We start from the raw sequence: 13,304 nt of genomic DNA on the forward strand, positions 1-13,304 counted from the left end.
GATGGGGTATGTCATTTTACTCAAAGGGACCTCAGTCTAGTGGTAAAAACATACTTGTATCTGAGTGATTATAAGGTAGAGACAAATTGCCATGGAAGCACAGAGGGAAGCTTGGCAAACGAGTTGAGGAAACCTTCAGCTGGGCCTTGAAAAGTAAGCGTGTGTCCTCAAGGAAGAGAGGAGCATTCTAGGCAGAGGAAGCAGCAGAAGTAAAGGTCTGGGGTGTGAAAAGGCACGGCAGGTCTGAGAGACTGAGGACTGGCGTGGCTTATGCCCCTGGATGCTTCGGATGCGGGAAAGGAAACCCCTCTCTCCACGGGTTTTCTTCTGAGGTAAGGCTGGTCGGAGCTGCAGGTCCCCCCTAGAGCTGCTTCCCAGGCCCCCTCTGCCCACAGCACTCCCGTGGCTGAGCAAGGCTCCTGGGGCTGTCACCACTCCCACCCACGCCCACCCGCCTAGGCAGTGGCTTCCCAGAAGGAAAGAGGCAGGGGAGGAAGCAGATAAGAAAGACAGCTTCTGTTTAGACACAAATATCTTGGTAATCAGCACAGATGGGATGAGAAATACCAAAAAAAGTACATGACAGTTTAGAGAGAATTTGACTAAATGTTACATATTTTTAACATACCTGTATAGAGTTTTTGGAACAAGCACCTGGATCTCTCAGAACATGACCGGGCCTGGGGGTTATGCCTCAACCAAGGGATGTTTTTATTTCAGAAATGTCCCCTTCCCCATCCACAAAAGTATCCTCGTGATTTTTTTTTTCCTCCCACCAAAATAAGGCACAGGATTTGTCTCTGACGCTGTGTCTCCTTATTTGGACGGCAAGCTGTGTAACATATTTCTACCCAGCGTGAAGCTTCTTGGCAGACTCTTGAGGCCACGTTTTGGTGGCTTCAGAGTTATCTTTGGATCTGTCAAAAGTGCTAATGGGCTTTCTGGCCTTCTTTAAGCTCCTCATTTCTATTTTCTTTTTCCTTCCATCCTCTCCTAAAAGAAAAATTCATGTAATTCATCAGCAGTTAAGCATTTTACTGAAACGCTCAGCTGAGGGCCTTGTATTTTTATTTGCGAGAATAGCTCTGCCATGTCACTGTCTTCAGAACAAACCCACCCTGACATCATTAGCTCAGCACTCCTCGGTCCACTAGGCAAGAAAGAGATGCGCTTGTTGACTAATTCAGGCTGCTTTTCGTTTTCGTTTTGTTTTGCTTTTCAAGTTTGTCGAAGAGGCCAGTTGGTGTGGTCGTTAGAGCAAGAGTTTTGAATTCAGGAGACCCGGTTTTGAAACTCGGCCCTTTCTAGCTGGCTGACCTTCAGAAGGCTTTAACCTTCCTGAGCCTCAGTTTCCTTGTATAGAAAGTCGAGGTGGCAGTGCCTTTCTCAGGGTTTTTGGGAAGATTAGAGAGAACAGAGGTAAAGTGCCTTGTTGTCCAGCACATAAGGGTTATTCAATAAATGGGGTAATAATTTTGTAACAGATGCTTTTCTCTTTCTTTAAGCATACTTTGATCCTTCTTTAGTACTATGCTCTGCTTTCTTTTTTCGAACATAACTTTACTATTTTTGGTGATATAAAAGAAGAGCATAGGTTTAGAGACAAACCCACCCAAGACTGAATAATGCCTTCTCTGCTTACTGTCTAACCTTGGTCAAATTACTTCACTTTCTCTGTGGCTCTGTTTTCTTATCTGTGTACAGAGATGGTAATACCTGTTCAAGGAGTGGTTTCAAGATGAAGTGAAATAATACATGTAAAGGCTTGTATATTGCAGATGTTTAAAAGTACTTGAGTGGGACAATGTAACGTAAGGGGAAGTATATGGGTTATGGGGTTGGATCTGAATGCAAATTCTGACTGTATCAGTTACGGGGTTTCTCCCAGACTTATTTTATGTATATATTGGAAAGATTAATACTCAGTGGATTTTCGTGAAGATTGCATGAGGTTTTACATACCTGGTACCTGGTACAGTGCCTGGTACTTCGTAGTCAGCGTATGGAGCTATTAAGTCACTCTTTATTTGTAAAGGTCGATGGTTAAACTGGTATTCCGCTCAAGCAGTAATAAATCGTAAGGTAAATGCCCGTTCTTATTCCCAACCCACAATATTGTCGAAAAGCACTTTATGCTATTTTGCATGTAAAATCCACCTGGTTTACTTGAATTTATGGGTTATAGATCTTTCATAATTATAAATTGCAACCCCTGGCAATGGCGTTCTTTCCTTCCCCATCCCCTTCATTTTCAGAGGATTCATATTGTGTGGCATTGAAAAGCTGTAACATTGAAGAAATTAGCATATTCATATGTATTATTAAAGTCAGGTGGGTATGAAAGGGTTGCGGAAATGAAACACATTACATTTTTTTCCTGAAATCTGTAAAGTACCAATATATAGTTCTAATTAAAGGAATGAAGCGCAGTCTACAGACAAAAGCTAGTTAAAACACTGCTTTGTCACAACTTGCTGCTGCTTGTCTTTGATTTTTTTCTTCCTTTTGAGCGAAATACCTGGAAATTGTAAATATTCGAAGTTGCTTTAATTCCAGCCGAGTCATTTCAGAGATTGTAAACTTGTGGAGAAAGGGGACACCAGCAGTGGTGACCGGAGAGGAGCACAGGGACCTTTGTGGGTGGGATCTGTTAGACAGGAACAGACTCTGAGCCGCACTTTGCTCCCTGAGTACTTTCTTCTGCTTAGACATGCGGTACAGTGCATTGGGACAGTTCTAGGGTCTGGGGTCCGAAGATCTGAGCTGCAGTCCTGTCTTCATCGCTTATTAGACTTTTCGGTCTTGGCGTATCCCTCCCAGCCGTGGTGACCTCATTCGTAAGGCTGAAGACTTACCGTCCCGCTTACCATTAGGAACTCCTACAAAAAAGCAGCGCAGCGCTGCGTGTGACCTCGCGTTGCAGACCGCAGTCACCACACAGAGGCGTAAGTGCTCAGACTGCTTCGTCTCCAAGGTCTCTTCCAACTTTGCATTTCATGATTTCATACGTGAAAGGGGTTTGGTCTCCCAGGTAGGAAGACGAGGACAGCAGCAGAGGAGAGTATCCGTTCTGATTATTTTGTTTCTCACGCTTTTATTAGATACTGCTTGTAATAAGAACCAACAAAATCAGCCACAAACCTCTCCTTCTCCTTTCTCCTAGAGAAATCTGACAGAATATTTCGTGGCTGTGGATGTAAACAACATGTTACATCTGTACGCCAGCATGCTCTACGAACGCCGGATTCTCATCATCTGCAGCAAACTCAGCACTGTGAGTAGACAGTCTCGAGACAGGCTTTTTCATTATGTTCTGTTAATTGAAAGATATATTGGGAAGATTTAAAGAAAATTTTAGAAAAAGAAATCAGCCACAGTCCCCTCAGATAGTGTCATGTCGTTTTCAGTGATGATTCATGTTCCTTTACAATGCCAGTGCATATTCCATTTGTTCCTGTAGTTTCACAGTCCATTACAAATAGTTCTCGATTTGATCCTGTGTTATGAACACTTTGCATATTTCCACATAAGCCTCCATCATTGTCATTTTTTACATGTCTGTATTATGTTTCATGGTATGGATGCATCATCATTCACTAAGTCTTTCTTCTCTTGATGGCCATTTCGATTGTTCATAGTTTAACATCTTTTGACTGCTTTTGGCCAATACAGGTCATATTCTAAGGAGTGGGACCACCAGGTCAAAGGACTTGATAAGCAGTATGACTTATGGGCTGACAGATTGCTTCCCAGACAGGCCGTGCTTGCTTATCGTGAATGTTGCCAGCTGTATACGAGTATACCATTTTCACTGCAGACTGGCCAGAGTTGTCTTTGTGTGTGTGTGTGCGTGTGTATGCGTGTGTGTGCACGTACGCACCCACATATGTGTTTTAATTTTGCTGAAAAATAGGCATAAAATGGAATTGCAAGTTTGCTTTATTTATAATTTCTTTGATTAGAGGTAACTGACCTCTAACCATAGATTTACTTCCTGTTTGTATTTTGTTCATGTCTTTCTCCATTTATCTTGTAAGGCTCTTGATTTTTTTAAAAAATAAATTGGAATGAGCTTTTTTTCGCTATGTGTACGATATAAACATTTTTCACATTCTTTTTAGTTTAGTTTTTTTAACTTGCTAAATATAAGAGTTTATATTTTTCCCAATATTCTACTATGAAAACTCAAACATGGAAAGTTGAAATCATTTTAGAGTGATGTTTTCTCAAACATCTCAAGGAATACATAATTTCAATTAGACAAACTCTAGGGAAAAAAAAGAGAATACACTCTAAGTTCTCTTGTGACACTTGACATTCAACCACATAAGGAGACATTACAAGAAAATTTATCAGTCAATCTCACTCATTAACATAGCTATAAAAGTCTTAAAATAGTAGCAAATGTATAAAAATATAATTCATAGTAAGTTGGGTTCATCCTAGAAATATTAATAATACTAGAAAATGTAATAATATAACTTATCACATTAACATATTTAAAGTAAAAACTCATATGGTCACCAATAGAGAAAAAACATGACCACGTTCATGAATTAGGAGGACTCGATATATTGAAGACATCATTTTACTCCAAAACAATATGTAGATTGCATATAATTCCATTCAAAATCCCAATAGAATTTTACATTGTTCTTGGCAAACATATTCTATAATTAATACAGAAAAGCCAAACATAGAGCCAATACATACTTGAAAAAAAAGAATGGGTTACCAGATATCAAAATTTTTAAGACACTGGAAATGGCACAGGGATACGTGAATAGACTGATGGAACAGAATAGAGTTTGTAGAAACAGACCATATATGCATGGGGTCTTTGTATATACAACAGAGGTGATATTATAAAATTTGGGAAAATGGATGGGTTTTTCAATAATTGATTATCCACATGGGGAAGAAAAGGAGGATAATTTCTATCTGACATATGCAAAACTGAATTCCAAATGGACTAAGGACTTAAATGTGAAAAGCAAAATTTAGAAGACAAACTAGGCAGATAATCTCTTTGATCTTGGAATAGAAAAGGATTTAATTAATCCACAATATACGTTGTATAAGGGAAAAGATTGAAACTGTGAACTTTTGTTCATTAAAAGATAATATCCAGAGAATGAAAAGACAAGTCACAAGCTGAGGTGAGGTATTTGCCATATATACAACTGACAGAGGATGAATATCTGAAATACGTGAAGAACTACCACAGTTAAAAAGCAGAAGAGAAATCTACCATTGGCAAAAAGCATGAATAGGAGAAACACAATAGCTAATGAATATGTGGAAAGATGCTCAACCTCAGTAGCAATCACAGAAAAGCAAATTAAAACTACAGTGATTAAAACACTAGGTTTGCAAAAATTAGATGTCCGATAAAGCCAGGTATTGTATTAGAGGTGTAGTAGGGAATTTTATTGTCTACTCTTTGAAGAGCACGTGACATAAACTATTTGCATATGCCCAACACTCAGCAGGTCCACCTGTGGGCAGAGGGGATGTGTGTGTGTGTGTGTGTACATATACCTACACACAGTTCTTGGTCCTGTAGAGTGGGATACCTGTACAAGCAAGTATAGCACCATTTGCTTTTGTGTTTTAAACCTGGAAAGAGCTCCCATGACCATCAACAAGGAACTGATAAATTGTATCGTTACACAGTGGAATACTGTATCAGTGAGGGTGAACTACACTATCAAGCTACAGAAGAACATACAGTATGATTTCATTCATATAAAGTTCCAGTAAGAAAAACTAAGTGGCATATTTAGGGACACATACAGACTACAAGGGAAACAAAAAGAAATGATTAACACAAAATTTAGGTAATAGTTTCCTTGAAGGGAGTGAAAGAGTACAGCTGGGAAGAGGCATAAGGGGACATCAAAAGTTTTGTTTTCTGTCTTGAGCTAGGTTACGGATCAACTAACTTCTGTAAAGGGTCTAATAATAAATATGGCTCCGTAGCCCATATGGCTTTCGCTGCACCTACTGGACCCTGACTTTGTAGGTTATAATCAGTAAACTAGTGTATGTGGCTGTGTTCCAACAAAGCGTAATTTTTAGAAATAGGAGTCCGGCCAGACTTGGCATTCGAGCTGTAGTTTGTCAACCACTGAGTTAGGTGCTGAGTTTGAGAGTCTTAAGGTCCGCCCCCGCCACCCCCCCCTTTAAAAGTTCCTTGTATGCTATACATACTTTTGTATGTATGTATATTTCAGAATTTTTGAAAAGTTAAAGGTACCAAGCCCTTTTATCATGAAATTTTACAGTACAGGGTTAAAGACAAAGTAAGTCCTGTACAAAGGTTAAGAAGCAAAATTGCACAAGATTTTGCAGTGGCAGTTTTAGAAACCAGAAGATGGTCGAGCAGTGTCTTGAACTTCTAAGGGAAAACATTTTCTAACGTGAAATCCTGTCCTTAGAATGCAAGTGCTCAGAGAGTGGCAGCGCATCCCACACCCATCAGCCTCCTGGGTCTCTGCCTTCCCACTCCCCCTTCTATGTTGTCGGGGAACCGTCTGTCCTCTTGAGGGCCAGGTGCTCTGCTGTCCACCTGACTTCATTCAACATGTGTTTTTCGTGGCACTGTTGTGGGCACTAGGAAACCACGGTGAACAAAATAGGCAAGCTTGTCCTCATTAAGCTTACATTCTAGTAGTGAAGACCTTGAACAAGCAAGGGAAGTTAAATATATGGTATTAAAAGTAGTATTTACAGTGGCCTAATGATAAGCACTAAGGAGCAAACCAGAGAAGGAGAGTGGACAGGGAGCGGCAGGCGGCAGGCCTTGCACTGCTGGACAGACAGCCAAGGGATGCCTTGTTGAGAAGGTGCCCCTTCAGGTTCCTTCTTGCTACCTTAAGGAAAGTCTTCCAGCATTGAGCTCTTCTCTCCTGCATCAGTTTCTTCCTTCTCTACTGGTGCCTTCTCATGAGCTTAACATTAGGTATAATATCCCGCAAACTTACAAACAAAGCGAAAGTTCCTTGACCCACTTCTCCTTTATGCCATTTCTCTTTCCCCTTTTAGAATGCAATTCCTTGAGTTATTTTCGATGTACCGTTTTCTCTCCCATTCTCCGCTCCGTCCTCTGTGGAGTTAGCCCCGCCTCTCCACTCTAACAGCTTTCGTTTGGGTCACCGATGACCTCAGGTCAAATAAAATTAAAATGAGTTAATACTTGCAAAGCTCTTAAAACAGAGTCTGGCATGTAGTGTATGGATATGTTTATAGTAATAACTTCTATAATATTAATGCTTAAAATCAAATATTTAGAAATAACAAAAATATTGTGATTACTGTAAATTTAGGGTAATCATGAGATGAACTGCTGTTTTTCAGTATAAGCTCGATAGTACATTTTGTTTTGTTTTTAAGGCTTTATAAACATGTATAACTTTGACTTAAAAAAAATAAATAAATAAAAATCTTTTTTTTTTTTGACAAACAAAACATTAAAAAAACCTTTTTTTGATTCTTTACTGAGTTCTGAACTTTACTGACTGATAATAGAAATCTCTTTAGGGAGAGGGGGTCCCCTTACATCTCACCTGCAATCAGCAGCTGTCCTGATCAGTTATGTGCATTTTCCACGGGGACAGAGTAGCTGAGCAGACTTGAGTTTTATCCAAGACTTCAGACCTCACCAATTTCAGAATTTTTTAAAAAAGTTTTCTAATTGTTGCCTTCTGTTTCCTCAATAGTGGCTTGTTATTATCTTTTTGATTAGAAGCGGAATGCAAAGTCTCTTTTAGCCTGAAGTTTCTGATGACCCTCTCTTGACAAATCGAGATGTGGCCTGTCATACCATGACAAACAATGTTTTTCTCAATTTTGTGTGATAAGATATAGGCTTAAATGCTCCTCAGACCCATTAAGCATCTGAAGGATAAAAGCCGTTGAACAGTCTAGAGTGCCATCTTCTATAAAAACGACTGCATCAGTAGAGACAAACCCAGCAATATTTAGTTCGGAGAGGTAATATTCATTTTAGGCTTTCTTGGTCAATAATGTGATAATTCTGTATAAGAAAAATGTAAGTTTCTATTTTCTTTTCTCAGTTAATGTATATTGATTGTTTTCCTTTATAAGTGATAAATAGGGAAGGCTTAACTAAATCTTGTTCTCTAATGTAGATACTTCAATGTGATTTCTTCTAGCACAAAGGCCTCATTTTTCTTCCAGATTTTCATATCCAGCATTTAATATGTATTGCTCTTTGGTAACTCTTGTGGGTTACAGGTAGGTCTAAAATAAGACCTTTATAGAGATGATATCATGTAATTCCAACAGCAGTCCTAGAAAGTTGATATTATTCCCATTTTACAGAGTAGGCTATCACAGAGATGGGATAACTTGCCCAGGGTCGCATCCTGGATGAGAGAGAGGGACGTGCAAAGAGGTCATCGTGAGCCAGTTTCAAGAGAAGGGAGACTTTGGCTTCAGAAAAGGGAGAAACGTCCAGGAATTACACATACAAAGGAATCTTAGTCCCTTCAAAGTGCTTGTCTTGGGGAGAGGTTATGTTTATTGGGTGCCGCCTCTCAAACTGTTGTCAGAATCCTAGTGTGGGAACTGTCACAGGAGCCAGAGGCACATTGTTAAGAATATTCATCCCACCAAGGGAATTTGAGAATTCTCATAAAGAGCCCAAAAGATAGTCTGAGCCGAATCTTGGATAAGGCTGCTGATGTAGCTAATAAACTGGCTTGAGGAAAGTAAGTTCTGATTGGATATTAATTAGAGGAGCTTCATGTGTAACTTGTAAATAGCTCCCAGACTACCAAAGAGCTGTGGTGACAGCATCCACAGACTAAGTGTGTAGAACACCCTCATTTAAATTCATGCTCTGTGTTTTATATGGAAGGCCCCTAGCCCTCCCCCATACCCTTTTAAAATTCTTCAAAATTAAGCTTTTTGAGCCACCTACTCTGTGCCAGGCATGGCGCTAATCGTATATTTTTTTTCATCGGTTCTTGCCGCAACCCTAGGTGCTAGTTGGTTTTATTTTCCTTTTGCAGATTAGAGTATTGGCACTTGGAAAGTTGAGTGCCTTGTCTGAGGTGACCCCCAGAGATGGACTAAAACCCACTTACTTCCCTGGGCTCCAAGCTAACCCCCTTCTCATTACCCTATTCTGCCCCCTGGGCAGCCCCGCCTTCGTCACACCTTCCCTTTGACACTTGACTCCAGAGAAACATTCTTGATGTGATTCCGTTGACCTTGAACTGAAATCACAGAAAGACCGTTAGCCCGGCCCTCGCCTATGAACGCACACCTATGCTTCCTATTTCAGATTCAGTGAGCGCTTTCGACGTGCATGGCACCTGGCAAACTGTGTGAGTCTCTAGCCGATGCACTCCATTAGCCAGAACCCGTTTCCATGAGCGCTGTGCAGATGAACCCGCTCTGCCTCCCATCCCACGCGTGCCGGTCCCCTGCGGGGAGCGCAGCCGTGACATCTTCCCTAACTCGCTGTGGCTTCGGGGTTCATTACTGCAGTTCCTCCCAGTCCCTGTGTGCCTTGGTCCTCATAGCCCCTTCTGTGATTTAGGGGTACCGCAAGAAGTTCTGAACACTAAGACTCTCCAGTAAATAATGACAAAGGCATATTTACTTTCCAAAGGAACATATATTCATGGTATTCAGTGGAAGCTTTTGAAAACAAATTTTTAGGAAGGAAGTATGGTTCAGTGGAAAGACCATTACCTGATTCACTGAGCCTCCATATCTAATTATTTGTATGATATCCATAACTCTGAAAGAATTACTACTTTTCTGATAATGCCCCATTTAGGGAAGAAAAACTAAACTAGTATCTTCTTCCAGTCAGTTTCTTGCAAACTAAGTATTAGTCCCAGAGAATGTAGGCATCAGCTGGCCCTGGACACTGGTGGCCTGGAGAGTTGTGGGCAGTACGAATGTCTCCCCCATCGGCACCCTTAGGTCTCGCCCTTAGGAGATGCTTCAGGGTTGGTAAGAAGGCATGGGTACCTTCCCAGCCTTGCCCAAATCCTGCCCCGCCCACTCCCACCAACAGCTTCCACTGTCTTAGTACCACCTGGTCTTGTGACCTAAGAAGGGCCAGTTTGTGAACTTGGGAGTTTTTCAGTTTGGGCCTCATTTTCACTTCTTTCCTGATGACCTCCACCTGGTCGTGACCAGGCCAGCCTGCGTAATGGTTTGGGTACCTGAATGATGTCCGTAAGGCTTTTCCTAGCTCTTCTGGACTAGAAATAATGAATCCTCTGCCTGTCTGCAGCCCTCGAAGTAGAGACGAGAGTGGCAGCTTAAGAAGCCTTGAAGCACTGGGCCCGAGCCAGGGCCTCTTTGCCCGCACACTCCACTCTGCATGTTCCAGCCGTAGGAACAAACTGCATTATTTTGTTTCAAACTGTGCTCGAGGGAAGCCAAGACCTTGTAACTGGAAACTTACCAAACAGAGAATTCTGAGACTAAATTTAGTGTCCTATTTAAAAAATAAAATAAGTCGAACATTTTGTTTGTTCATCTTTTTTTATATTAAAAAAGAGAGATTAACCGAGTTCACACTAGCAACCTAAGCGTACTCAAAGAAGTGAGGAGAAAACTGATCCTTTTGGTGAAGAGGGAGAGCCTCAGCAAATCTAATGAAGTGACAGGAAATACAGATGCTGCAGCCAGACTTCCAAATAGCATAGCCTCTCTAATCTCCATCACATAAAATTTTACCAGGGCTCAGAGAATATTAAGAACTGTTAGACATCAATGAAAGAGACTTCCATTGGCAGGAAGTAGGAGGAAAGATTGCTATGTTTTATTTATGTGGGTTTTCTCTGGTTTTTAAGTGTAAATACAATTAACTGCTTTTGAACTATGGTCTTCATTTAATTATGTGCGAGTTGGTTTACTCTTGTTCGTGTTGAACTATAACAACAATGAAAAACCCCGAGACGTTATAGAGACAGTAATACGTAGAATATAAACAGTTTAATTGGTGATACTTTAAAATTTGCTGTGACTTCAGCCCGCATGGGCTTCCTCTCTTGCCTCTTCTCCCGTGGCTTCAACAAGCATTGAGCACATTTTGGACTAGACAGAGGATTCAAATTGCTCGTGGATCCCAAATGCTAATCCATGGGTTAGTTGTGTTAGAATCACCCAGAGAACTTATTGAAAATTCGAGTAAATAGACACCAGCTCCAGACATTCTGGTCTAGGACAGAACCACAGAATGTCTATTTTTTAAGATTCCCCACATGATTGATACATTCAGAAATAGTGAATAGACAGAAGTAATATTTATTCTTTGATTGTTGTTATTTTGCATCATTAGACTCATTTTCATTTTGAGACTGCATAATGGAGGCAGGTTAAGTTTGTTTAGAAGACATGAGTACAGAATAACACTAAAAAGTTCTTTGTTCCATGTTTCTCTTTGGAAGAGCTTTGATTTTGGTATTGGCTAGTGTAATCTGTTTCAGCTTTCAGTAATGTTGGGTGCTGATGCAGTCCACCAGTACAATTTTGGGTATGTGTGTATAAATAGACAAGAGAGGTCATGTTTCTTTTTAGCCATTACACTGAGAACATGTCAGAGAATCTTATTATTTTAATAGCATAGTCAATGTGTGAAGTAAATCATATATTCCTTAGATTATAGGGTGGATATCTTATTTTTTGTGAATCAAATTCATATGAATTCTTATGATCAAATCTCTACAAAAAAACAATGGGTACTAATGGGTAATATTCAAGTCACTGACTTCTTAATATACTTGAAAAGCCCTAAATGGCCCCCACATTTGCAGACATCTATGTGAATTTCATTAAAGAAATTCGAGCACCTACTGCGTGCTAAGTCAGCAAGAACAAGAACTCATTTCCTCTAGTGTCTGTGGGCCAAAAGTGCAGTCACTTTGGCAGGCCAGGTAGTGTGATGTGAGATGTCATGCAGTCAGGGATCAGTACAGGCCTTATGAAAATTCACATTTTTTTTCTTCTGCTACAATGATAGCTATACAGTCTACCAGCTAGATGATTCAGACAGCTCTGCAGGTGCTGTCTTTACCCAAGAAAAGAGACAGCAAAGCTGGAGGAGTGAGCACCAGATCTCAAGTCAGGATGGTTTTGTTCGATTTGTACCTGTGTACTCAATCTTCCCTGTGTTATTCCTGTCCACATGGCCTTCAGTGGCTTACCTGACCTGAGTCTCTCTGTCCTCTTCTGTAAAAATGGTGTAGGTAGTATTAATATCCATCTCGGGATTGTTGAAAGGATTCAGTGGTCATAGATATGACAGCATATAGCCCAGTCCTGGACACAGACCAATCATTCAGTAAATGTTGGCTGTGAATCTCACCCTTGTGGGGCAATAAACCCCAATTTAACTTTCAGAAACAAGGAGGACAATAGAGATCCTGGAAGAGCTCTGCAGATTTAATTTAATAAGTGGTGATATGGATGGTGAATGAATCCAGGCAACGGAATAGTCATGGCAACTCAAATGAGGCTTTCCATATCCACCCACCTCTCATTAGTCACATAGTCATTGACTAAATTGTCATTTTCTTGTTCAAGTCTCCACAGTCATCACTACATAGCACTAGAATGGCCTTAAGAAGTTGCAGTGTTCACTTGATGGAGCATTACCACCTGACCAGCCCTCCAGGGATGGGGACCAGCAGCTTCTCATTCCACCCTTCCAGGCTGGGCTCTGAAGCCCGGGCTCTCTGGGAAGCAGACCTGATTCTTGCCCCAGGCAGAATTAATGATTCCTTCTTCATATGCAACACTCTCGAACCTCTACTACAACACCTCTTTCTAATGATTTTGTGTTGAAGTTGATTGTTTGCATTTTGATCTTCGTCTGTTTTAAATTGCTTGAGGGCATGGCACGTACACAGAGCAGGGTACTCACTAACTGTCAGATTACACAGGTCAGAACTCAGAGGCAGTTTCTTATGAGCTAAAAGCAGACTCTGGAACTAGACTCCCTAGGTTCATATCCAAGATCTGCCACTAGCTCTGTGACCTTGAACAAAGTACTTAACATCTAGGATCCTTGGTTTCCTCCTGTAAAATGAGGACAATAATGATACCTACCTTATAGGACCATTGTGAAGATTAAATGAGTTATCTGTATGTGAAGTGCATATAGAACACTGCTTGGCAGACAGTAAATGCCGAGTTAAGTGTCATGGGGGAGGCTGCCTTATAGCTTTGACTTTCTGAGTTTACTGTCACTTTCTAAGGTTGGGTTTGCCTGGCATAACTCTTCAAGAGAAGACTTTTTCCTCTGTGCCTTC

The 13,304-nt window shown here is 40.7% G+C and overlaps 1 protein-coding gene across 1 annotated transcript in view; it reads left to right on the plus strand.

The window, feature by feature from the left end:
- Positions 1-13,304, plus strand: part of DENND1A (DENN domain containing 1A) — a 457,019-nt gene that overhangs the window by 196,579 nt on the left and 247,136 nt on the right. Inside the window, exon 9 of the mRNA XM_023532960.1 lies at positions 3,164-3,274. Within this exon, the coding sequence (XP_023388728.1) occupies positions 3,164-3,274 (111 nt within the window). The remainder of the gene's footprint in view (positions 1-3,163; positions 3,275-13,304) is intronic.

This window comes from Pteropus vampyrus, unplaced genomic scaffold (assembly GCF_000151845.1).
Source record: "Pteropus vampyrus isolate Shadow unplaced genomic scaffold, Pvam_2.0 Scaffold95, whole genome shotgun sequence".
Taxonomy (NCBI): Eukaryota; Metazoa; Chordata; class Mammalia; order Chiroptera; family Pteropodidae; genus Pteropus; species Pteropus vampyrus.